This window comes from Bos javanicus, chromosome 11, assembly GCF_032452875.1.
Source record: "Bos javanicus breed banteng chromosome 11, ARS-OSU_banteng_1.0, whole genome shotgun sequence".
NCBI classification, from domain to species: Eukaryota; Metazoa; Chordata; class Mammalia; order Artiodactyla; family Bovidae; genus Bos; species Bos javanicus.
The window spans coordinates 4,271,581-4,299,183 of record NC_083878.1 but is presented as its reverse complement, the minus strand read 5'-3'; the positions used below and the strand labels follow the sequence as shown (position 1 = coordinate 4,299,183).

Here is a 27,603-nt window from a genome sequence, read left to right as displayed (position 1 = left end):
GTTCAAACCACTCATATCAGACTTGGGACAGAGGCCCAGAGAGGGAAGTGGTTTGCCCCGAGTCATTCAGCTGGTTAGTAGCTTGTTAGTGGCAGACACAGCGAGAATCCAATTCTATAGATTTACTGCAATTTCTGCCAATGATGTCGACAGGCTTCTAGCCAAGTGCTGCTCCAGGCAACTGGCAGGAGCTCCCTGGAGGGCTGTGTGGTGAGCAGTTCTGAGAATGATGCTGTGGTTGATTACTGATGTCTGCCAAGGACAGGTGATAGGAGAGACCTTGACCTGGGCTTCTTAGGAGGCAGCTGCCTGCATGGGGCTCACAGCTGGATGAGGTACAGGCCTTGATTTCAGAATCAGATTTTCCACTTACACCGTCCTGGACCTGCAGGGACACTGACCAGGCCCAGAGCAGGGCTGGCCGTAGCGAGCAGCAGGGTGGCTTAGGTTCAATGCGCTGAGTGCTGAGCTGGCCTCCAGTGGGGTGAGTTGCAGCTGTGGGTCTGTTGGACTTGGCCTGTAGGGAGAGAGGACTACTGGCTGGGATCACTCCTCAGAGACATCCACCCTGAAGCCAAGCCCATCCCTGACCCTTCAGTGGTTTGCTCTGCCCCTGACTCGCCTCATGGGAGACAGGGACACCCCCGCCAGTCTGTTGTCCCTCTCCCCAGAGAAGGCTGAGCTGTTGGCAACATCCAGGCAGCTGAGAGCATCTTTAGAAGAGAGCCTATTATACAGAGTGAAGTAAGCCAGAAAGAAAAACACCAATACAGTATACTAACGCATATATATGGAATTTAGAAAGATGGTAACAATAACCCTGTATACAAGACAGCAAAAGAGACACTGATGTATAGAACAGTCTTTTGGACTCTGTGAGAGAGGGAGAGGGTGGGATGATTTGGGAGAATCGCATTGAAATATGTATAATATCATATATGAAACGAGTCGCCAGTCCAGGTTCGATGCAGGATACTGGATGCTTGGGGCTGGTGCCCTGGGACGACCCAGAGGGATGATATGGGGAGGGAGGAGGGAAGAGGGTTCAGGATGGGGAACACATGTATACCTGTGGCAGATTCATTTTGATATATGGCAAAACCAATACAATATTGTAAAGTTAAATAAAAAAAAAAAAGATTCTGAAGAGTCCAAGGGCAGGTGGGTGTAAACTGCCAGCAGGACACTCAGCACTCATTTTTCCCCAAGTTCATTAAACTCACTGCTTTCTTTAGTTACCATCAAATACACTGGTTATGCTTTATTATTTCAATTATAAACAAGTCAACCAGAACTTTCTTTGGAAGTGTTGATGCTGAAGCTCCAATACTTTGGTCACCTGATATGAGAACCAACTCACTGGAAGAGACCCTGATGCTGGGAAAGATTGAAGGCAGGAGGAGAAGGAGGCAACAGAGGGTGAGATGGTTAGCTAGCATCACCAACTCAACATGCATTTGAACACACTCTTGGAGATAGGGAAGGACAGAGGAGCCTGGCGTGCTGCAATCCACGGGGTCATAAAGAGTTAAACGTGACTAACAACAACAAGGACCAGAACTTTATATATATGGATGCGTTTCGGAAAACAGAAGAGGAATCTAGGACTTCTTCAGCACTGTCTTCAGAAGGCACCCCTGCTGCTTGCTGCTCCGCAGTTTTCATAATACAGAGCCACACTTGTCATCCAGAGCCTTCTGTCAGCCCTCTAGACGTTGCCTGGAAACCGCCGACAATGCGGTTAGCAGCCTTTAGACTTTGCAGGAACTCAGGTGCAGTTGCGAGGCTGGGCGGCAGGAGTCTGTTATTTTGAAGTGGCAGCTGCAGGTCATCAGAGAGGACGTCACCGGGAGGTGGCTTTGTGGAGGGGCCGGGCGTGGTCTGTGCACCTGCCCGGTGTGGTCACCAGCAGGGAGTGCTGCAGCTCTGGCTGCCACAGCGAGCCCTGGGGCAGGTACCTGCCTGAAAGGAGGAGCCTTGGGAAGGTCCCAGGAAAGAAGATCACCAAACACATCCAGGCCCTGCGGCAACAAGCTTGAAGAGGGAATAAGGAGAAAGCCAGAGCAAGGGAACGAACGGCTGTGGGGCGTTAGACATTCCCCCAGGGCCCTGAACCCTCACTCAGATGGGGCGATTAGTGCCCTTTGCCCGACTCTGTCGGGAGCACAGGGAGGCAGAGCCCGGGCTTGTTGATTTCCACCCTCAGCAGCTGGGCAGCGACTCAGCTCAGAGGGAGGTGGCGGCAGCTCCAGCCCCACCCTGGCCGTCCACGTGGATGGAGGGAAGGAGGAAGTGGTTGTGTGTCTGAGCTCCCAGGGCCCTGTGCTGCACACCTGCCCGGAGGCCCCGCGGGGCTGCAGGAGTTGGGAGAAGCCTCCGTGGGCTCGGGGCCCGAGGTGCTGCTCTGGAAACGGGAGCAAAGCTCTTGATCTGCACCCAGGAGTGACCCGAGAGCCCCTTTGGGGAAGGGGAGGCCTCTGTCCTTCCGGAGAATGAAAGTGCCGAAGGCCCCCTCCATGTGCACGAAGATGGCTGCCTTTTACCAGTGCATCAAGCCTGAGCCCAGGTGCGCCCCTGAGAGCTGAGAGGTGGTGGGGTAGATGGAGGGGCTGAGAGGGAGGGGGGCCCGAGCTCGCACCCCAACCCCCGGGGCCTGAGGGCACTTTCAGTATCTGTGGTCATTTATGACCCCCTTCCTTACAGACGTCACTATGTATATTATATATCTCCTTCAATTATGTGAATTCTGGAACAAAATAATGATTTTCTTTATTTTCTTTGTGACACATGCATATATTGAAACAGAGGGGAGCAGGGTGCTAAGGTGAAGGGCATGGGGAGTGAAAGGAAGAGAGAAGGGGAGGGGAAGTGGGCTGGAAGACAGAGGGTTTTCCTCGGAACATCCCATGCCTGCATAAGGTGGATCCACACGGCACAGTCTGTGTCCTTTTGGTGGAGAGAAGGCAGCAAAGGGCAACATAAAAGATCACTAGAATTGTTCCTGGAACTGTCAGCACCGAAGGGCACCAAAGGGCTTGTTCTTTTTTTTTTTTCTTAAATGAAGTATAGTTGACATACAATATTATGTAAGTTATAGGTGTACAATGTAGCGATTCACAATTTTAAAGTTTATACTCCATTTATAGTTATTATAAAATACTGGGTATGTTACCTGTGCTGTACGGCGTATCCATGGAGCTTATTTTATACCCAGTAGTGTGTGCCTCTTAATCCCCTCCCTGTGCGCCGCTTCCATTTCCTCTCCCCACTGGTAACCACTCGTTTGTCCTGTTTGTGAATCTGCTGCTTTTACGTTACATTCACTAGTCTGTTGTATTGTTTAGATTCTACATGTAAGTGAGGTCATACGGTGTTTGTCTTTCTCTTCACATGATGCCAAAGGGCTTGTTATTAACTGACAGACTTGCGGAGGGTGGTGGCCTGCCCAAGTTCTTAGGGCGCAGAGGCCGGTGGACCTGCAAAGCCACCTCGCCCTGCTGCAGGTGACCTGATCCTTTGAAAATGTTTGGCCTTTGGTGCACTGTGCTTCCACCATGATGGTACAAAGGGAAGCAGAGCTCCAATGTGGTGGAAATGCATTTGCAAGTATAAGTAAACAGCTTGCATGTCTCATACACCAAATGGAAAATTCCAGTATGGCAGCCTCTATCCAGCCAAGTGCTGGTCATGTGTGCACATCATCTGGGCTGGGTGGACCGTCTTGGGAAACAAATATTGCCACTTTGTCAGCATACATCTGGAGGTGTGGGGGATGCTGGGAGACCTGGCAGACCATCCACTCCCCCCCGCAAGCCTCACTTGCTTCTTTTGCTACATAGGGACAGGAACCCAACAACCAAAGGCTTCCTTGTGAACACATATCTTTGTACTGTTGCAAAGCCCTATGCAGGAAAGTCACCATTGCTGCTATTGTTTCATTAAATTTTTTTTTTTTTTACTTATAATTATTCAACCTCAGTGTCTGATGCTGCCTGTTTTGAATGGGCCAGAATAGAGTGGTGGTGTGATGTCTCCTCATTAATAGACTTTGGAGCATGACTTCTTAATTAAAAAAGAAAAACAAGCAAAACAAAAGTTGAGCTCTGCATCTGCTGTGCTACAGAACTGCCAATCACATATGGAACATCCTAGATAAATTTAGCCTTAAGAACTTTCTTCATGTCCTTATTTTTGGTAGACATGCAGAAAAGAGGGGAATTTACTACCTAAAAACATTCAAGTTAAAAACAGACCAGCCCTCATAAAGCTTCCCTGCGCCCCAGGGTTTGGGTCCATTCATCCCAAGTGGGTAGCGATTAGCACAATTCACAGCTCACTCAGAGACTGTAAGTTTCCAAGTCAGATCACATCTTGGCAAGATACCCCAGTGTTAGAATGTTTTTCCAGGAATTGTACAAATGCAGTTTCTGAGGTTGCAAAGTTCAGTGCTCACCACTTTTATTTATTTTTGGCTGTGCTGGTTTTTTGCTGCTGCGAGGGCTTTTTCTCTAAGTTGTGGCGAGAGGGGGCTACTCTCTGGTTGCGGTGCTCGGGCTTCTCATTGCAGTGGCTTCTCTCGTCGCAGAGCACGGGCTGTGTCATGTAGGTTTCAGTAGTCTTGACTCCTGGGCTCTAGAGCATAGACAGTAGTTGTGGGTCACGGGCTTAGTTGCTCCACAGCTTGAGGGATCTTTCCAGATCAGGGATCAAATGAGCGTCTCTGGCATCGGCAGGCAGATTCTTTACCACTGAGTCACCAGGGAAGCCCCTTACTATTTTTGAAATTATGGTTTTGTAAACATATCTCATAGATTTGTTTTATTCCATTAACATAAAAATGCCTAAAGTAGCGTTTAAAAATCTCGTATGAAAACATTCATTTCTGAGCGAGTGAAAGCAGGTAACTCGTGTGAAAGCTGTCATGTATTGCATGAGCTCATTGAGGAACTCCATGGAGACAGAGGCTGCATACTTGAACGTAGGTTCCTGTCTGTATGTCTATATACGTCTATAGGAGGGTATGCATTCCCAGCTAAGTAGCTTACCAGTGCACTTCTTCATAAGGACTCTGTGTACTGCAAAATCAACTGTTACAGAAGTTTCAAATAAATGGTATAGTTTATCTTACACGGGACACTACATATACGCTTATAAACTATGCTGTTTGTCTGGCAAAGAAACAGGCTAGCCACTTCTGGTCCACTGCGTCATTCTCTCTGGATCCGGTCACTGTCCCTGTCAGCACCCTGGCTGAAGGGAACCCCAAGGACAGGAACCAGGCATCTGAAGCAGGGTCCTCCTTGCATCCATGTTCCTTGACTCCCAAAGGCTCTGCATGGTTCTAGGGCAGGTGATGTCTAGGGAGCCAAGGACAAGAAATCAGACTAAAGAAATGTGACATCATTTAGCTACGTCATGGACTTTTTTTTTTTTAATTTATTTTTGGCTGTGCTGAGTCTTTGTTGCTGGGTGTGGGCTCTAGGGCTCCTGAGCTCAGTAGCTGTGGTACATGGGATGAGTTGCTCTGAGGCATGTGGAATCCTCCTAGACAGGGATTGAACCCGTGTCCTTTGCACTGGCAAGTGAATTCTTAACCAGTGGACCACTGGGGAAGTCCTAAGTCATGAGCTTTGAAAGACACCTGTCTTGGAGACATTGGAGTGTCGCCTGGTCTTGGGAACTGTGACTGAGTAGTGGATGCTGTGTCATCTTTCTCAGAAGGTGAATCCTTTGTCTGACAAGTGTTGTGAGTGCCTCTGATTCATTTGCTCATTCATGCATTCATTCATTCAACAATCTTTTTTGGGGATCTCCTGTGTGGCAGTACCATGCTTGGTACGTGTTCCCTGTTCTCAAGGAGTGAGTCTTCAAGTTTTACATCTTTAGCCGGATGGGAGATGACTCACTTCTCTAGGTCAAGCGTAATTTTAGGTTTTTTACAGACTATCAATTACTGGTCTCTAGGAAACTGACCTCCCTGTAAGTTCCTTTGCTCCCCTCCTGCTGTCCTCTGAGCACTATGACTCTGTGTTTGAGTTCTTGGTTTTCAGCCCTTTGCTCATCTGATTGCTTTGCTTTCATTTTTTCAAGCAATGTTTGCAATGTTGTGTTAGTTTCTAGTGTATAGCAAAGTGATTCATGTATATATATCTGTAATATATATATACTCACACATACCTACACACTGAGTTGTTGTTCAGTCATTAAGTCGTGTCCAACTCTTTGCAGCCTCATGAACTGCAGCACACCAGGCTTCCCTGTCTTTCACTATCTCCCGGAGGTTGCTCAAACTCATGTCCATTGAGTCGGTGTTGCCATCCAACCATCTCATCCTCTCTTGACCCCTTCTCCTTCTGCCCTCAGTCTTTCCTAGCATCAGGGTCTTTTCCAGTGAGTCAGCTCTTCACCTTAGGTGGCCAACGTATTGGAGCTTCAGCTTCAGCATCAGCCCTTTCAGTGAATATTCAGGGTTGATTTCCTTTAGGATTGACTGGTAGTATTCCATTGTGTGTATATATACACCACATCCTTATCCATTCATCTGTTGATGGTAGGTTGTTTCCATATCTTGGCTATTGTAAATAGTGCTGTCATGAACATCGGGGTGCATATCTTTTTGAATTATAGTTTTCTCTAGATATATGCCCAGGAGTGGGGTTGCTGGATCATATGGAAGCTCTATTTTTAGCTTTTTAAGGAACCCCCATACTGTTCTCCATAGTGGCTGTACCAATTTACATTCTCATCCACAGTGTAAGAGAGGGTTCCCTATTTGCTATGCCCTCTGCCTATTTCGAGCCTTTTTAATGATGGTCATTCTGATTGATATAAGGTGATAACTCCTTGTAGTTTTGATTATTTCTCTAATAATTATCGATGTTGATCATCTTTTCCTGTGCCTGTTGGCCATCTTTGTGTCTTCTTTGGAGAAATGTCTATTTAGGTCTTCTGCTTGTGTTTTGATTGGGTTGTTTTGTTTTTGTTGAGGTGTATGAGCTATTTGTGGAGAAGGCAATGGCACCCCACTCCAGTACTCTTGCCTGGAGAATCCCATGGATGGAGGAGCCTGGTGGGCTATAGTCCATGGGGTCGCTGAGAGTCGGACACGACTGAGCGACTTCACTTTCACTTTTCACTCTTAAGCATTGGAGAAGGAAATGGCAACCCACTCCAGTGTTCTTGCCTTGAGAATCCCAGGGACAGGGGAGCCTGGTGGGCTGCCGTCTCTGGGGTCGGACAGAGTCGGACACGACTGAAGTGACTTAGCAGCATGAGCTATTTGTATGTTTTGGAAATCAAGCCCTTGTCAGTTGCATCATTTGCAAATATTTTCTCTCAGCCTGTAAGATTGTTTTTCCATTTTGTTTATGAGTCTCAGCCTGTAAGATTGTTTTTCCCTTTTCTTTATGATTCCCTTTATGAATTCATTAGGTCTCGTTTGTTTATCTTCACTTTTGTTTCTATTGCCTTGGGAGACTGACCTAAGGGAGCATCGCTACAATTTATGTCGGAGAAAGTTTTGCGTGTGTTCTGTTCTAGGAGTATTATGGTGTCGGGTCGTATGTTTAGTCTTTTGGCATTCTGCTTGTCTTTGGGTATGGTGTGCGGGTGAGTTCTAATTTCAGTGATTCGCATGCAGCAGTCCAGCTTTTGCAGCACCACTTGCCGAAGTAACTGTCCCTCACTGTATATTATTGCCTCCTCTGTCAAAGGTTAACTGACCGTAGGTGTGTGGGTTTATTTCCGGGCAATTTCTTTGCTTTCTTTTCTCCATATGTCAGACTGGATCTACCTTTTCTCCTCCCTGTTGTTCCCAACAAGTGAATGAAGCAGGTTTTATGCACACACCTCGAGGTGTACTCTGAAAGGTCAAATCCTCTGGTTTTGGGCATAAAAGTGTCTATCATGAGGCAGTAAAGCCAGCACGATTTTCGAGCAGAGATTTCTCACAGGAACTTTACAAGCCTTACACATTCCGTTGCCTCAGTAATGTGAAACTTCTTTTTCTAAAAAAAGGTACAGGCAGATCTTGGTGTGAGTCACTAGAGAACAATAGTCAAGTCACAGTTTATTTTTGTCTTTTTCCCCCAAAAAAGGAAAAATTGATTAAATGTTTAGGGAAGGTGAGCAGGTTTAAATCCATAAAGGGGAACCGGATCACAGAATTGTGCAAACAGAGATGTGATGAAAACTGGCGAATGCGGTGAACAAAAGGTCAGGGCTTCTAACTATGCATTGTGGAAGGTACTGGCTTCTCTGATCAGACCTGCCAGTGGGAGTGAGGGCTGAGCACAAGTTAATGAGAAGAAAGGGGAGCATGAGAGCAGGGAAGAGCATTCAGGCAGAGGGAACAGCATCTGCAAAGGCCCTGGGCTGGAGGGAGATGAAGCCTGCAGGGCAGGGAGAGCAGGGCGGGCACACTGGTGCCGATTGTGAGTATGGCTGAAATCCAGATGACCTGCTCGTCTGTCCATGCTTAGATTTACCCAGATAAATACTGGGTAAGATCGTATCCAAGATCTGATCCTTGCTCCTTTCATATCAGCTTTACAGTGGGATTGCTAGAGACACATTGTATCATGTCTTCTTTTCCAAAAATGTCTTTCAGTTCAGTCAGTCAGTTCAGTCACTCAGTCGTGTCCGACTCTTTGCGACCCCATGAATCGCAGCACACCAGGCCTCCCTGTCCATCACCAACTCCCAGAGTTCACTGAGACTCACGTTCATCGAGTCAGTGATGCCATCCAGCCATCTCATCCTCTGTCGTCCCCTTCTCCTCCTGCCCCCAATCCCTCCCAGCATCAGAGTCTTTTCCAATGAGTCAGCTCTTTGCATGAGGTGGCCAAAGTACTGGAGTACTTCACCTTTTTATCTGGTCATTCTTTTTTTCCAGCAGCTTTATTGCCGTATAATTTGTATAACCATAGAGTTCACCTGTTAGGAGTGTGCAGTCACCAGTCTATTTCCAGAGTTGTGCTACTATGAACAGAATGTGATTTGAGAATGTATTCATCTCCCCCAAAGAAATACTCATCTCCCCTTCTGCTCATTAGCATCTCTTCCCATTCTACCTCCCTCTCCAGAGCACCCCACTCCCGACTTTGGCAGACACTAACTTACTGTCTGTCTCAATGGATTTGCCAATTATGGGTATTTTTAAACAATATTTATTTATTTATTGGCTGTGCTGGGTCTTCATTGCTGCGCGTGGGCTTTCTCTAGTTGCAGAGAGCAGGGGCTACTTGCTCGCTGTGGTGCGTGGACTCCTTCTGTGGTGGATTCTCTTATTGTGGACTGTGGGCTCTAGGGCGTGAGGGCTTCAGTAGTTTCTGTCACACTAGCTTAGCTGTCTGGCAGCATGTGGGATCTTCCCAGACAGAAATCTGAACTGGCATCCCCTGCAGGGCAAGGCAGGTTCTTAACCACTGAACCACCAGGGAAGCCTTGTTCTGGGTATTTTATATAAGTGAAATCATTCAGTATGCACACTTTTGTGTCTGGTTTCCTTTGATGTAGCATAATGTGTTCAAAAGTGACCCATACTGTAGCATGTGTTAATGCTTCATTCCTTTTTATGGCTGGATAATATTCTGTTGTATGTTATGTATCATATTTTAAATGTATTCATCAGTTGTTGAGCTATTTCCACCTTCTGATTATAAATAATGCTGAATATTGGTGAATACATTTTTTGTGTGTGCATTTCCCCCATTTTTATTGTTGTAGAATACACATAAAATGTTGCCATCTTAAGCATTTTTAAACATACAGGTCAGTGGTTTAAGTATATCCATCTTGTTGTGCAACCAGCACCACCACCCATCCTCAAAACTCTTTTCATCTTGCAAAACACAAACTCTGTACTCATTAAACCAACCGTGCACCACCCCCCTCCCCCCACCCCGGGCACAATTCCCTCCTTCCCCAGCCCCTGGTAGCCACCATTCTGCTTTCTGAATCTGTGATTTTGATTCCACAACATAAGTAGTGGAGTCATTCAGCATTTGTCTTTCGGTGACTGGTCTGTTTCACTTAGCATAACATCCTCAAGGTTCATCCACGTGGCAGCCTATTTTAGAATTTCTTTCCTTTTTGCAGTTGATAAGAAGATACTAGCTTCTGTCATTTTGCTCTTTGTTTTCTCTATGCTTATAGGTTTTTTATCCTTCATTTCCTGTATTACTGTCCCCTTTCAGTTGATTTTTTAGTATTTATTTTGATTTATTTATTTTCCTGCATCAGGTCTTAGTTGCGGCGTGTGGGATCCCTGACCAGGGATCAGACCTGGGCCCGCTGCAATGAGAACGTGGAATCTTAGCCACTGGACCACCGGGGAAGTCCTGAGTTGGGTTTTTTGTTGTTGTTGTTGTGAAGCTTTTAAGTTCCTTTCTTATTTCCTCCTGTGTGTGTTCTACAGCTGTTTTGTGGTTGCCACAGGGATTACATCGGAGAAGGCAATGGCACCCCACTCCAGTACTCTTGCCTGGAAAATCCCATGGATGGAGGAGCCTGGTGGGCTGCAGTCCATGGGGTCGCTACGAGTCGGACATGACTGAAGCGACTTAGCAGCAGCAGCAGCAGGGATTACATTGAACATCCTAAAGTTATAATACTCTAATTTGGATTTGTTCCAGCTTAACTTCCATGACACACAGAACCTCTGCCCCTTATCACTTCTGTTCCTCTTCCTTTCCGTTGTTGATGCCACAGAATAAGATCTTTAAGCATTGTGTGTCTAAAAACATAAATTAATAATTTGAAAAAAATACAGTAACCTCTTAAATTAGCTAGAAAACAAAATATGGAGTTACAAACAAAAGTTACAATAATACTAGCTGTTAGACTACTAATTGCTCTTTAAAAATGTGTAAGTCTCTTAAATTATGTGGAAAACAAAGTGGAGTCATAAATCAACCATAAACCAGTGTTGACCCTTGAACATTGAGGGTTGTTGTTAGGAACAGCAACCCTCCACACAGTCCAAAATCTGAGTCTAGCTTTACAACTGGCCCTTCGTATCTGTGGCCTATCCAGGGATTCCACCAGACATGGATCATGTAGTACTACAATACATATTTGCTGAAAAAAATCCACATCTAAGTGGACCTGGGCAGTTCAAACCCATCTTGTTAAAGGGTCATCTGTACTGGCTTTTATAATTGCCCATGTATTTCCCTCTACTAAGGTTTTAAGTTAGTTTTTTTAAATTGAACTATAATTGATTTACAGTATTATGTTACAGGTGCATAATATAGAGAATCACAGATTTTAAAGTTTATACTTCATTGATTATAAAATATCAGTGATAGTCCCTGTGTTATACAATGTATCTTTGTACCTTATTTTGTACCTAATAGTTTGCACCTCCTACCTCCCTCCATAGTACCCCTTCCCCCTTCTCCACTGGTAGCCACTTGTTTGTTCGCTATATCTGTGAGTCTGCTTCTTTTTTGTTCTATTCACTAAATCGTGTATGTTTTAGATCCCACGTATAAGTGATGTCATGCAGTATTTGTCTTTGATTTATTCCTCCAAGTCCATCCGTGTTGTTGCAGATGACAAAGTTTCATTCTTCTTTGGCTGAGAAGTGTTCTATTGTGTTTATCTTCTTTATCATCTTCTTTATCCATTTTTAAAATACAGTTTCAAGTTACTGTCTAGTTCCCTTTTATTCCAGCCTGCAGGACTCCCTTGAACATTTCCTGCAGGGCATGTGTAGTGGTAATGGACTCCTTCATCTTTTATTTATCTGGAAATGTCTTAATTTCTTACCATACTTTTCAAGGACAGCTTTGCCACATTTAGGGTTATTGGTTGACATTTTTTTCCTTTTAGCACTTTGACTATATCTCCCTCCTGCCTTCTACCGTCCAGAATTTCTGATGAGAAATTTGCTGATAATCTTACTGGGGATTCCGTGTATGTGATGATTTGCTTCTCTCTTGCTGCTTTCAAGATTCTTTATCTTCGGCTTTCAACTGTTTGATTATAATGTATCTCAATTCATTGAGCTCCTTGGATGTTGTTATTTGTGTCTTTCATCAAATGTGGGAGGTTTGGGGCCATTATTTTTTCAGATAGTCTCTTTACCCCTTTTTTTCTCCCCCACCTCCTTCTGGGACTCCTACAATGTGTATTTTGATCCATTTGATGGTGTCCCATAGGGCCCTTGTACTTCCCTTGTATCTCAGACAGTAAAGAATCTGGCTTCTATGCAGGAGACCTGGGTTTGATCCCTGGGTTGGGAAGATCCCCTGGAGAAGGGAATGGCCACACGCTCCAGTATTCTTTCCTGGAGAATTCCACAGACAGAGGAGCCTGGTGGGCTACAGTCCGTGGGGTTGCAAAGAATCAGGCTCTATTGAGTGACTAACACCTTCATTGTCACAGGTCCCTTAGGCTCTGTTCAGTTTACTTCAATGTTTTTCTTTCTGTTCCTCAGACTGTAATTATCATGACCTATCTTCAAGTTTTCTGATTCTTCTACATGCTGAAATCTGTCTTTGAAACCCTCTACTGAATCTTTCATTCCAGTTACTATTTCAGTTGTCTTTTTTTTTAGCCTCAGATTTTTTCTTCCTTTTTAGGCTTTCTCTCCTTTTATTAATACTTCCATTTTGTTCATACATTATTTCCTTGAGTTTCTCTACTTCTTTAGTTCCCTGAGCATCTTTAAGATCATTGTTTTTAAGTCTTTGTCTAGTAGATTAGCCACCAGATCTTTTTCAGGGACAGATTCAAAACTGGACATTTGAATCTAATAATATGGTGACTCTGGAAATCAGTTCTCCCCCTTCATCTGGGTTTGCCAGGCTTTATTTTTTGTGCCAAGGATTGGCCTGAAGTGTAATCTTAAGGTCTTCTAAGATCTTTTATAAGCCTGTGAGTTTCCCTGGGCATATGCAGTAACTTTCTCATCTCCCCCATATATACAGTAGCTTTGGAATGTCCTAGTAGTCAATGCCTGGCTCCAAAAGGGGAAATCAGAAAACTGAAGTGGGGAAAGGGGACATGGGGCACCCAGCCCCGCCCTTTAAATCTCCTAGAAGTTTGAGCAGCTAGAAGGGGCGGGGCTTGCGACAGTAGGGCAGGTGCAACAACAGTGGCAGCCTCACAGCTGTGTCACCCGAAGCACTAACCACAGCGCAGACCTCTAGTATCTGGAGAGCTGCTCCTTTTCGCCCACCATGGTTCCTTCAAGCTGTGTGCAAGCCGCTCTCAGATGCAGGGCTGCCTGGCAAGAGAGTTGGGAGTGGGAGTGAGTAGATGCTATTGAGCTATGAGCTGAAATTGACTGAAATTACCTGCAGTTTACATACCAGCCTTCCTCTGGGAGTTGCAAGCCTTAAATGGACTCCGAAATAGCTACACCAAACAGATTCTGCCAGTGTAGTTGTTGTCTAGGTGGGAGAGAAATTCCTGGTGCCTCCTACTCCATGGTATTCCTAGAATCTTCCATAGACATATGTGTTTATTTCTCTAAGGTAAATACCTAGGAATGGAATTGCCAGACTGTATGGTATCTTTATGTTTTATGAGGTTTCTTCCCCAAGGAGCTGTTTTCCAAAGTGTCTCTAATGTTTTGCATTTCTGTCGACAATGAATGAGGGTGCTTGCAGCCACTTGTTATTGTCTGTCTTTCTGTGTAGCCCGTCTAGTGGGTGTCAAGTAGCATCTCACTTTGGTTTCAGCTTGCAGTTCCCTAGTGATGGGCTTCCTTGGTGGCTCAGTGGTAAAGAATCCACCTGGAATGCAGGAGACAGGGAAGATCCCCTGGATAAGGAAGTGACAACCCTTTCCAGTATTCTTATTTGGGAAATCCCATGGACGGAGGAGCCTGGCGGATTATAGTCCATGGGATTGCAAAGAGTTGGACATGACTTAGTGACTAAACAACAAAAATGGTCAAACATCTTTTCATATGCTTATTGGCTGTTTGTTTACTTTCTTGTACAAGTATCTGTTTAAATCTTTCATCTACTTTAAAATAGATGCCTTTTATTATTGTTATAAGAATTATTTATGGATTCTGGATACAAATCACTTACCAGATACACGATTTGCAAAAATTGCTCACAGTGTGTGGGCTCCCTTCACACTTTCTTGATAGATAGGTTTGAAACAAAAAGTTTAGAAATTTGGTGAAGTCCAACTTATGTTATCTTCCCTTTTAGTGTTGCATCTCAGTAATCATTGCCTAGCCCAAGATCATAAATTTATTCCCATGTTTTCTTCTAGGAGTTTTTATAGGTTTAACACTTACATTTAAGTCTGTGATCCACTGTGAGGCAATTTTTATGTGTAGTGTGAGGTAGGAATATAAATTATGCTTTGGATGTGAATGCCCAGTTGTTCCAGCATTTGTTGAAAAGACTGATTCTTCCCACATTGAATTGTCTTGGAACCCATGGTTGAAATCAATTGGCCATAAATATATTTTATTTCTGGACCCTGAATTCAGTTTACCTATATGTCTATCTGTATGCCAGTACCATGCATTCTTTTTTTAATTTTTTAGTTGGAGGATAATTTCTTTACAATGTTAGAATGTGTTGATTTCTGCTGTGCCATAATGGGAATCGGTCATGAGTATATACATATATATCCCCTCCTTCTTGAGCCTCCCTCCCACCTCCGCCCCTAGTTGTCACAGAGCACCGGGCTGGGCTCCCTGTGCTATATAGCAGCTTCCCACTTTCACTTATTTTTAATCGGAGGATAATTGCTTTCCAGTGTTGTGTTGGTTTCTGCCGTACAACAGTGTGGATCAGCCATAAGGACATCATACATATGTCCCCTCCCTCTTGAAGCCCCGTCCCGCCTGCCCCCTGGTCCCTCCCCTGTCGGTTGGCACAGGGCACAGGGTTGAGCTGCCTCTGTTACATGGCAGCTTCTCCCTAGCTATTTTGCGTATGACAGTACCATGCATTCCTGGCTGCTGAAGATTTGTGTCAGTTTTGAAACTGAGAAGTATGAATCCTCCATCTTTGTTTTTCACTTTCAAGATTGTTTTGGGTCCTTTGTATTTCCATATGAATTTTCAGATCAACTTGCCAATTTCTGCAAAAAGAAAAACAAAACAAAACAAAAATTTCCGGGGAAAAACAATCCAGGTGGGATTTTGATAAGGATTGCATTGAATCTGTGTTATCAATTTGGAAAGTATTGCCATCTTAAACGTGTTTTTTTCATCTGTGAACACTGGATAACGTTCTGTTTATCTGTGTCTTCTTTAATTTCTTTTAGCAATGTTTTGTAGTTCCCAGAGTACAGATATTCTGCCTCCTTGGTTAAATTTGTTCCTGAGTAGTTTATTCTTTTGTATGCTGTTGTCAATGGAATTTTTTTTTTTTAACTTCATTTTTGGGTTGTTTACTCCTGGTGAGAGAGCAATGGATGTGACAGGCATCGAAGCTCACAGCCTTGAAAGTAAGGGCAGGGGTAGGCAGATACCTTACAAACAAGTTGCTGTTGACGGCTGTGGTGAGCATTATAAAGACAGGCACAGGGCCTGAGAAAGAATATCAAACAGAGGTAAGCATAGCCTGGAGGGTGGTATGGAATGAGCAGGTCTGTAAGGGTGAACACGAAGGCTTTTTTGTACTTAATTATGGGCTCAGGGTCATGTACTCAGGATACAGATATTTTTCTTTGCATTGTGTAAATAAGTATAACGCATGGGTATCTTTAAAATATCATAGTTTAAACCTGTTCTCATTCTTCATGTGCGTAAACTTCTGTAGAATTTTTTAGTATGAGCTGCAGCTAATGATAGAATTCTGCCAAAAACTGAGGAGAAGCCTGTGGTGAGTTAGGGTTCAGAGAGCGGGAGTGGGAGCAGCCCCCACAGGGATCTTTCTTTGGATCCAGGACTCCCTTGGATTCTGTAGGCGCCCAGATGCACACTGTGTGGAGGGGGCTGGAGGCTAAGCACCCTCTTGAGTTAATGAGAACCCCTGAAGAGGCCCCCTCAGGCCCAGATTTGAAGAACAAGTTTTTCTGTTCTTAGACTTGAGCTGTCAGAGCAACAGAGTGGGAGGGGGGAGGGCAAAAGCTGGTTGAGGGAGTGTTGGGACCACTTGATCTGAACCTTGAGTTCCAGCAAGAAGCAGGAGGGATCCTGGGAGATACTGGGTATTTAACACATTGCTTTTCTAAATAAAAGGGCTTCCCTGGTGGCTCAGATGGTAAAGAATCAGTCTGCAATGCAGGCGATCTGGGTTCAATCCCTGGGTTGGGAAGATCCCCTGGAAGAGGGTATGGCAACCCATTCCAGTATTCTTGCCTGGAGAATCCCCATGGACAGAGGAGCCTGGTGGGCTACACTCCATGAGGTCCCAAAGAGTCAAACACGACTGAGTGACTAACACTTTCTAATTAAGTTTCTCCTTCTGGCTTTTTCTTGAACTTTACTCAGGTGGGGGAACGTGTATTCAGCAGTACTGGTTACTAGGCTCAACAAAGAAGACATTCCCTTTCTAACAGCTGCAGAGTGTTTGCGCCTGAAGCATCCAAGTGGAGGGGCCGGTTCTCCATCCTTGCACCCCTAAGTCTCAGGGGGCGGACATGCCTCCGTGGCCTGGAACATAGTTTTATCTGTTACTTGGCAGCAGTTTTATTCACGGTCCATTGAGCTGTGGGGGCACTGGGAAGATCAGGGCTCATTTAGGAGCCCAGGTGTTTTGATCGCTGATACTGGTGGCTCTGAAGTGACCTGTTTGCCCAAGGAGACTGTGCCTTCATGGGACAGAATGGACCATCCCTAGGGTATACCTGTTGTGTGTGTTCTTGTCTGCAGTTGTGCAGAGGTGTGAGCCCGTGGTGAGAAACGAGGTGGAGAAACCAACAGCTCTTCTCAGCGGGTGCTTGTGTGTGCTGCATTCTCAGTCCCATTCAGTTAAAGTGTTACTGCCTGTGTTTTGTAGATGAGGAAACTGAGGCTCAGCCCTCATCAGTGCTAGGGTGCAGCTTCAGCTCCAGGCCTGCCTCACTTTCAAGTCTTTCCCTTTTCTTCTGCACCATATTGACTGGCTCAGTCATTCTTGAAGGAAGTCAACCCTGAATATTCATTGGAAGGACTGATGCTGAAGCTCCAATCCTTTGGCCACTTGATGCAAACAGCCGACTCATTGAACAAGTCCCTGATGCTGAGAAAGATTGAGGGCAGGAGGAGAAGGGGGTGACAGAGGATGAGATGGCTGCACAGCATCACCAATGCAATGGACATGAACTTGGGCAAACACTGGGGAATGGTGAGGGACAGGGAGGCCCGGCGTACTGCAGTCCATGGGGCCGGACACAGCTCAGTGACTGAACACCAACAAGCACACCGTATTGCATTCTTATTCATAAGAAGGCGTTTGGGACATAAAAAGCAGGTTTTCAGACCTCCCATGTGTGGTGAGCCTGGCTGGTCGTCCCTTCGTCTGTGGGGTGAATTTTGCCTCCGAGCGTGAGTCTGTTAGCAGCCTTGCATCTGGCGCTGCTCTCTGCATCCGGGTCCAACAGATGTACCTCCAGCAAGAAGAGCCCCAGGCTGTCCTCTAGGGTCCCCCGCCCTCCTTCCAACCTGCTCCTGAGCCCCCTGCCCTGGCACAAGGCTTTATCACAGCCACGCCATTCAACCCAGGGAGCAGCACGTCAGAGCTCCTGGGTCTGTTCCACACTCAGTGGGGTGGACGCCCTCCTCACACCCACCTCAGAGGCTTGTGCACACACTCACGTATGCCTTCACATTCTCAGCCCTTCCCAGAAAGGAGCCTTTTATAAAATGTACAGATTTTGTTTTCCATTTGAATTTTCAAAGTTTGTAAATTTATAGCAGCAAAACTGTTGGGTAGTGATTGCCCTGGTGGTGCAGCGGTTAAGACTGCACCTTCCAATGCAGGGGGTAAGGTGTGGTCCCTGGTTGGGAGGCTGAGATCCCACGTGCCCCCTGGCCAGAGAATCAAAACACAAAGCAGAAGCAGTACTCTAACAAATTCAGTAAAGACTTTAAAAAAATATTGTGCAACAACAACAAACAGTGTGCCGAGGTGGACATTTTGACGGTAATCTCATGGTTTCTCAAAGGCGTTAGTTGATAAATTATGGCAGCCTCAACCCCCGTTCTCTGGACTAAGGTGCCACGTCTGACCCAGTAGATGATCTCACGGGACCCTTTCAGCCTCTGGACTCTGGCCTGATCCTATACAGAGGTTACTCGGCAGGCGGAGCCATCTCCATGGGAGACCGGTGTCTTTTGGATTTCTCAGCTCCCCTTAAGCTTCTCTGGGGACAGCTGAGGCTGCTCCACTCCACTGGGTCAACATCGGTCTCACACAGCCCTGCAGCCCCAGGCTTCAGAAGTGCCTTCCCATGCTGGGGATGCAGGCAACATGCTAATGTTGGTCTAACGTCTCTGCTTCACTATTTTGGACCAGTTAACACATTTTTGTTGTTGTTGTTCAGTCCCTAAGTCGTGTCTGACTCTGTGTGACCCCAGGGACTGCAGCATGCCAGGCTCCTCTGTCCTCCACTGTGTCCACAGAGTTTGCTCAAATTCATGTCCATTGAGTCAGTGATGCCATCCAACCATTTTGTCCTCTGCCACCCTCTTCTCCTCCTGCCTTCAACCTTTCCGAGCATCAGGGTCTTTCCCAATGAGTCAGTTCCTCGCATCAGGTGGCAAAAGTATTCGAGCTTCATCGTCAGTCCTTCCAATGAATATTCGGAACTGATTTCCTTTAGGATTGACTGGTGTGATCTCCTTGCAGTCCAAGAGATTCACAAGAGTCTCCTCCAACACCACAGTTTAAAGGCATCAATTCCTTGTTCCCTACCCAATAGTTTTACTGCTATAAATTTATAAACTTTGAGAATTCAAATGGAAAACTGCCACAAAATCTGCACATTTTATAAAACGCTCCTTTCTGGGCAAGGCTTGGTGCCTAGCCTTCTTTATGAACCATCTCTCACATCCAAACATGACTACTGGTAAAACCATAGCTTTGACTATATGGACCTTGTCGGCAAAGTGATGTCTCTGCTGTTAATAAACCTACCTGATACCTAATACATGATCTCAATTTCAAAATGAGAATACTTAGAGTTCTTGGGGATTAAATGAGATAATTCAGTTGATAAGTCGTTGCAGTTGTTAACTCCAAGTTCAGACAATAGAAAGCTCGAGCACTGGTACTTCTAGCTCACTGGCAACCATGGAAGATGGTACCCAAGGTAGCAGTTGGTACTTAACCAGTCCTCACCGTTTTTATTCTCCTTGTTCCTTGCATTTTCCTGCTTTTCCTCCTCTACTGCACCTTCCTTCAAATACTCTGGTAGCTGCCCCTTCCCCTGTAGTAACTTTAAGCAGCAGGAGTCCATGGGATCAAGGATTTTGAAGGAGTTTGCATTCGATCTGTAAATTGCTTTGGATAGTATGGACATCATAACAATAATGAGTCTTTCATTCTATGAACATGGGATGTCTTTGCAATTATTGACATTATTTTCAGTCTTTTGGCAACATTTTTTAGTTTTCAGGGTATAAGTCTTTTGTCTCTTTGGTTAAATTTATTCCTAAGTACTTTGTTCTTTTTGATACTGTTGTAAATGGAATTACTTTTTGAATTTCCTTTTTGGATTGTTCATTGTTATTTTATAGAAACAACTGATTTTTTGTGTGTTCATTTTGTGTTCTGCAGCTTTGCTGAATTCATTTATTTGTCCTAATAGTTTTTTGTTTGTAGGGTGTGGATCTTTAGGATATAAGATCATTTCATCTGTGAACAGATATAATTTTACTTTTTCCTTTTCAACTTGTATGCCTCTTATTTATTTTTCTTGTCTGTGTGCTCCAGCTAGAACTTCAGTACTGTGTTGAGGAGATATGGTGAGAGTGTCTTGTTCCTGATCTTAGAGGAAAAATTCAGTTTTTCACTGTTGTATAATGTTAGCTGTGGCCTTTTCTTATATGGCCTTATTACATCAAGGTAGTTTTCCTTTATTTCTAGTTTTTTAAATTTTTTGTCATAAAAGGTGTTGACTTTTGTCAAATGGCTTTTTTGCATCAGTTGAGATGATCATTTTTTTTTCTACATCCTGTTGCTCCAACATTTTTGTAAAGTCAAATTATATCAAAATCAGGAAGCAAGGCTTATGATTGCTTGTTCACTTTTTAAGAAGTTGGCTGATCAGGGATGGACTGTTTGACATTAATATTAAAGGAGACCTAATTATTAGACTCAACTCTAGCAAAGACCTGCAACTTCTTTCCTCTGTTAAATTTTTTTTTTTAAATTTCTCCCATCATTGCCCATTGTGTACTGTGTATAAGTGATAAATGTTAATTCATCAGTTAAATATTTTAGCTCCCTTTTAAAGTGGGAAAATTCATAATGACTGCCAATAAGAAATAGCTTTCCAAGTAAATGATGAGTTAGTCTGTGTAGGATAGAATGTGCTGTTTTAAAAGTCAGCTATGGGGACTTCCCTGGTGGTCCAGTGGTTAAGAATCCTCCTGCCAGTTCAGGGGACACAGGTTCAATTCCTGGTCTGGCAAGATCCCACATGCTTGCCGGGCAACTGAGCCCCTGTGCCACAACTACCGAGCCTTCACTCTGGAGCCCACGTGCTGCAACCACTGAAGCCCTCTTGCTCCAGAGCCTGTGCTCCTCAACAAGAGAAGCCACCGCAAGGAGAAGCCTGCAGACTGCAACGAAGGGCAGCCCCTGCCCCCTGCAAGCAGAGAAAGCCCATGCACAGCAGTGAAGACCCGGCACAGCCAAAGATAAATATATTAATTTTTTAAAAAGTCAGCTATGGAAGGCAGGGGCACAGCTCAGTACTCTCTAGCAGGAACACTGGCCAGTAATCATTTATTTGAGTTCGATGAAAAGTCAGAGGTTTTTAATTTAGGAAGAAGCCAAGTCCTTATGGATTAAATGATGATAGTATTTGGGATGATTTACTTTGCAATGACCTGGCGGAAGTGGGAGGGGATAAGGGGTTAAGATGAGCAAGAGTCATATGTATTAAGTTCATTATACATTCTGTGTACTTTTGTTTGAAATTTTTCATAAAAAGTTCTAAAAAGAAATAAGGTAAATAAATGATGGTGCAGCATCCAATTAAAATATTATGTAGCCATTACAATAACACATCGAGGATTTTACTGATGTGGGATAAGAAAATCGGAAGTCAGTCTTACCAATGTAGTGCATGTGTGCTTGTGCACATAAATATTTGCATAGAAAAATATTGGAAGGAAAAATATTAAAACATTGTCTGTGGTTAGTCTTCCTTGATTGGTGGGATAGTGAGTGATTTTCTTTCTCTGTGTCTTCCAAACTTTCTACGGTGAACAAGAGAAAAACGTAATTGCTTTTTAAGATTTTTTAGATTGGATTACAGTTGCTTTACAATGTTGTGTTGGTTGCTGCTGTACAGCAGCATGAGTCAGCTATGTGCATACATGTATCCCCTCACTCCTGAGCCTCCCTCCCACCCCTGCATCCCAGCCCTCTCGGTCCTCACAGAGCACCGAGCTGAGCTCCGTGTGCTACCCAGCAGCATCCCACTGGCTGGCTGTTTCACGCGTGGTAGTGTAGATATGCCAGTGCGCCCCTCTCAGTTCCTCCCGCCCTCTCCTTCCCCCACTGTGTCCACAAGTCTGTCTTCTCTGTCTGCGTCTCTATTCCTGCCCTGCAAATAGGTTCTTCAGTATCATTTTCTGGATTCCATATATATATGTTAATACCCGGCATTTGAGCAATACATAATTTCAGAAAATTTTTCTTTCAAAGAAAGAAACCGCATCTGCATTGTATAAATTGGTGAAGCTTTCCCAGTTTTCTGTTTTCCATTAAATGGGTCTGGTCAGTGGTTAGATAAACACTGATGTGGTTACTAATCTTGAGCCCTGGACCTATTTTTTGGCCTCTGTCTTTGCCAGGGTCATGGGCAAAATTCAGTCACCACCATCTCGGTCATTAACTTCAGTTAGACTTGTTCCTCTCACATGGCTTTCTCCCTGATTTTTAGTGAGCTGGACATGATTTCCACGAGGGTGATGGACATTAAGCTTCGGGAGGCTGCAGAAGGCCTTGGGGAGGACAGCACAGGTAAGGCCTTCCTTCACTCTCCCTGCCCTGGGAGGACCCTTGTTGGGTTGTGGGGCTGGGAGAGGGGCTTCCGAAGAAGGGCTTCGGGTTCTCCGCATGGAGAGTGGGTTCAGTTCAGTGTGTTCAGACACCCCCAGATCCCTCCCAGGGGCTGGAGAGCACATCCAAGACTGTGGACGGCCAACTGAGGGCCGTGCTCCTTTGCTTCTCCATCAGACACACCAGGGACAACGTGTGTATGTGTGTGGGTGTGTGTGTGTGTGAGAGAGACCAAGAGAGAGATTAAGTCCTTTTCCTCGTTCCTGAAGGTGAACATATCCCCAGGTTTAGTTGACAGAAGCAGGGGAAGAGAGAAGCTATGGAACATTCCTCATCCAGGAACATCCAGAGGTTTCAGTGAGACATTAGGCAAAGTCTTGGATGGTCTAAACATCCAGAAGAAATAACAATATCAAGAGAGAGCCTTTGGTGCCTCTTTTATGGCTTTTATTCTCCTTCCAGAGACCTTTATTGTGCTTTTCTATGGAGCTGAATTCCAAGTCCATGAATCATCATTTCAAAACACACTGCACAAGTTACCCAGTTATGTGATTGGTTTACTGTTATCTGTAGATTGCTCTGTGTGTCTTGATAGAGGTGGAAAATTGACCTTAGGAAACACATGTGATCTCCCCACATGAGCCTCATATCAGCTATTTGTATTCACCTTATTTTTGTGGCAGAGGTTTCCACTTTTCTCTCTGCTGATTTAAGTCAAAGTACTAGTAGTGATTGTCTTTAAGGTAGTTCAAGTGAACAGCTTCCAAAAATATTAAACCCTAGCTCTTAACTCTTAGCTTCAGATACTAATTTCATTAAAGACTTAATTTCATATAATACAGATTTTTCTTATTATCCTATATATTAGGATTACTTTTTTCTTTCACATTTCAGTACATGCAGTGGTAATTTTCTTTTCAACAAATGGTGCTAAAGCAATTGGACATTTGTATGTTAAAAAAAAATGAAATTTGAAAGTTCACAGTTGGTTTGAATTCAAATGAGGGTACAAAAATTAAATGTATAATCGGCATAAATGTAATAACTATAAATCTTTTAATAAAAGAAAACATAGGAGCAAATATTTATAACCTAGGATTAGATAAGAGTTCTTAGATACGATACCTCAGACTCTAAAAGAAAAGGTTGATAAATGGAACTTTCTCAAAATTTAAAACTTTTGTTCTGTGAAAGATGCTGTTAAGAAAATGAAAAGTCAAGTCACAGACTGGGAGAAAATATTTACAAATCACATTTGACAAGAGCAGTCAAAATTTGACAGTAAGATAACAACCCAATTAAAAGTAGGTAAAGAATTTTTAAAGATGTTCTACTTAAAAGGATGTGCAAGTGGCAAAAAGCACATGAAAAAACGCTTAACATCAATAGCCGTTAGTGCAAACTAAAGCTATGATGAGACACCACTATACACCTACTAGAGTGGGGGAAACCCAACAGAGACACACTTGACAATAACAAATGCTGCTGCTGCTGCTGCTAAGTCACTTCAGTCGTGTCCGACTCTGCGCGACCCCATAGACAGCAGCCCACCAGGCTCCCCCATCCCTGGGATTCTCCAGGCAAGAACACTGGAGTGGGTTGCCATTTCCTTCTCCAATGCATGAAAGTGAAAAGTGAAAGTGAAGTCACTCAGTCGTGTCCGACTCTTTTCGACCCCATGAATCACAGCACGCCAGGCCTCCCTGTCCATCACCAACTCCCAGAGTTCACTCAAACTCACGTCCATCGAGTCAGTGATGCCATCCAGCCATCTCATCCTCTGTCGTCCCCTTCTCCTCCTGCCCCCAATCCCTCCCAGCATCAGAGTCTTTTCCAATGAGTCAACTCTTCACATGAGGTGGCCAAAGTACTGGAGTTTCAGCTTTAGCATCATTCCTTCCAAAGAAATCCCAGGGCTGATGTCCTTCAGAATGGACTGGTTGGATCTCCTTGCAGTCCAAGGGACTCTCAAGAGTCTTCTCCAACACCACAGTTCAAAAGCATCAATTCTTTGGCACTCAGCTTTCTTCACAGTCCAACTCTCACACCCATACATGACCACTGGAAAAACCGTAGCCTTGACTAGACGAAACTTTGTTGGCAAAGTAATGTCTCTGCTTTTGAATATGCTATCTAGGTTAGTCATAACTTTCCTTCCAAGGAGTAAGCGCCTTTTAATTTCATGGCTGCAGTCACCATCTGCAGTGATTTTGGAGCCCAGAAAAATAAAGTCTGACACTGTTTCCACTGTTTCCCCATCTATTTGCCATGAAGTGATGGGACCGGATGCCATGATCTTCGTTTTCTGAATGTTGAGCTTTAAGCCAACTTTTTCACTCTCCACTTGCACTTTCAAACACGTGTATGCCTGTGGCGGATTCATTTTGATATATGGCAGAACCAATACAATATTGTAAAGTTTAAAAATAAAAATTAAAAAAAAAGAGGCTTTTGAGTTCCTCTTCACTTTCTGCCATAATGGTGGTGTCATCTGCATATCTGAGGTTATTGATATTTCTCCCGGCGATCTTGATTCCAGCTTGTGTTTCTTCCAGTCCAGCGTTTCTCATGATGTACTCTGCATATAAGTTAAATAAGCAGGGTGACAATATACAGCCTTGACGTACTCCTTTTCCTATTTGGAACCAGTCTGTTGTTCCATGTCCAGTTCTAACTGTTGCTTCCTGACCTGCATGCAGGTTTCTCAAGAGGTAGATCAGGTGGTCTGGTATTCCCATCTCTTTCAGGATTTTCCACAGTTTATTGTGATCCACACAGTCAAAGGCTTTGACATACTCAATAAAGCAGAAATAGATGTTTTTCTGGAACTCTCTTGCTTTTTCCATGGTCCAGCGGATGTTGGCAATTTGATCTCTGGTTCCTCTGCCTTTTCTAAGACCAGTTTGAACATCAGGAAGTTCACGGTTCACATATTGATGAAGCCTGGCTTGGAGAATTTTGAGCATTACTTTACTAGCGTGTGAGATGAGTGCAGTTGTGTGGTAGTTTGAGCATTCTTTGGCATTGCCTTTCTTTGGGATTGGAATGAAAACTGACTTTTTCCAGTCCTGTGGCCACTGCTGAGTTTTCCATATTTGCTGGCATATTGAGTGCAGCACTTTCACAGCATCATCTTTCAGGATTTGGAATAGCTCAACTGGAATACCATCACCTCCGATCCCAAGTCTCCTGCATCTCCTGCATGTCTTTATCCACTGTACCACCTGGGAAGCCCCATGCAATGGAACAGTACTCAGCAATAGATAGGAACAAGCTCTTGATTGATGTAACAACATGGAGGAATCTCTAGCATGTGGTGATAAGTTTAAAAAGCCGAATCAAAAGGATACATGCTGTCTGAATGACTCTGGAAAAGGAAAAACAATCAAGAGCAGAGAAGATATTAGTGGTTTCCAGGGAAAGGTTTGACTATAAAAGGCAGCAGAGGAGGGTGATGTGTGACTTTGGTGGTGATTATTCAGCTCTGTGTACCCCTTAAAGAGTTAATTTTATTAATAAAATTTTTAAAACAACTTTCAAATGATGTACTTTAAGTCCCCTACATACAAACCTTCAAGTTTCAACTTTTAAAGATGAGAACGTGTCTGCCAGCCCCTGTATGGCAGCTGTTGTACTCTACCTGCTGTACTTTTTAAGGTCAGATCAGATCAGATCAGTCGCTCAGTCGTGTCCGACTCTTTGCGACCCCATGAATCACAGCACGCCAGGCCTCCCTGTCCATCACCAACTCCCGGAGTTCACTCAGACTCATGTCCATCGAGTCAGTGATGCCATCCAGCCATCTCATCCTCTGTCGTCCCCTTCTCCTCCTGCCCCCAATCCCTCCCAGCATCAGAGTCTTTTCCAGTGAGTCACCTCTTCGCATGAGGTAGCCAAAGTACTGGAGTTTCAGCTTTACCATCATTCTTTCCAAGGAAGTCCCAGGGCTGATCTCCTTCAGAATGGACTGGTTGGATCTCCTTGCAGTCCAAGGGACTCTCAAGAGTCTTCTCCAACACCACAGTTCAAAAGCATCAATTCTTTGGCACTCAGCTTTCTTCACAGTCCAACTCTCACACCCATACATGACCACTGGAAAAACCGTAGCCTTGACTAGACGAAACTTTCTTGGCAAAGTAATGTCTGTGCTTTTGAATATGCTATCTAGGTTGGTCATAACTTTCCTTCCAAGGAGTAAGCGTCTTTTAATTTCATGGCTGCAGTCACCATCTGCAGTGACTTTGGAGCCCAGAAAAATAAAGTCTGACACTGTTTCCACTGTTTCCCCATCTATTTGCCATGAAGTGATGGGACCGGATGCCATGATCTTCGTTTTCTGAATGTTGAGCTTTAAGCCAACTTTTTCACTCTCCACTTTCACTTTCATCAAGAGGCTTTTGAGTTCCTCTTCACTTTCTGCCATAAGGGTGGTGTCATCTGCATATCTGAGGTTATTGATATTTCTCCCGGCAGTCTTGATTCCAGCTTGTGTTTCTTCCAGTCCAGGGTTTCTCATGATGTACTCTGCATATAAGTTAAATAAACAGGGTGACAACATACAGCCTTGACGTACTCCTTTTCCTATTTGGAACCAGTCTGTTGTTCCATGTCCAGTTCTAACTGTTGCTTCCTGACCTGCATACAGGTTTCTCAAGAGGCAGATCAGGTGGTCTGGTATTCCCATGTCTTTCAGAATTTTCCACAGTTTATTGTGATCCACACAGTCAAAGGCTTTGGCATAGTCAATAAAGCAGAAATAGATGTTTTTCTGGAACTCTCTTGCTTTTTCCGTTAAGGTACTGTACTGTAATTTTGGACTTCCCTGGTGTCTCAATGGTAAGAATCCACCTGCAATGCAGAAAACACAGGAGACACTGATTCAATCCCTGGGTCAGGAAAATCCCCTGGAGGAGGTCACGGCAACTCACTCCAGTATTCTTGCCTGAAGAATCCCATGGACAGAGAATCCTGGTGGGCTACAGTCTGTAGGGTCGCAAAGAGTCGGACATGACTGAAGTGACTTAGCACAGACACACACTCATGCATTCTTAATATATAGCCAATTTTATTAGTTGGGGCCCTAGGCTAACTTTGTTGAACTTAGGAACAAAAAATTTACTTATGAACACGTTCTTGGAACAGAATGCATTAGTATGTAGAGGGACTTACTGTACCAGATTTGAAAAATAGTCAAGTGGATTTTTTAGAAATAAGTAAAACTATTATGATGAAAAATTCAATTGATGAGTTTATTAGCAGATTATATCAGCTTGAGGGAGATCTCAAGGAAGTACACAGAATGTATCATAAAACGGTAAAAAGAAGGAAAATACAGAAAGAGGACAAGAAGCATGGAGATAAATGAGAGGGTATAACGTGTGTTTGAGCAATGTCTTAGGAGAGGAGAGAGTAGCTGAGAATTTTCTGGAATTCAGTTAAAAAAAAAAAAAGATAATCCAAT

General features: G+C 44.2%; 1 protein-coding gene across 8 annotated transcripts in view; it reads left to right on the top strand.

Moving 5' to 3' along the window:
• CRACDL (CRACD like) overlaps nucleotides 1-27,603 on the top strand; it is a 133,473-nt gene that overhangs the window by 56,615 nt on the left and 49,255 nt on the right. For 4 of the 8 annotated variants that reach the window (XM_061431629.1, XM_061431631.1, XM_061431628.1 and 1 more), the window contains one exon: nucleotides 22,024-22,103. In XM_061431629.1, coding sequence (XP_061287613.1) covers nucleotides 22,034-22,103 — 70 coding nt within the window. In that variant the 5' untranslated portion in view covers nucleotides 22,024-22,033. Of the gene's footprint in view, nucleotides 1-1,079; nucleotides 2,567-22,023; nucleotides 22,104-27,603 lie in introns of those variants that run through there. The other 4 variants (XM_061431632.1, XM_061431626.1, XM_061431625.1 and 1 more) reach the window with 4 other exon arrangements.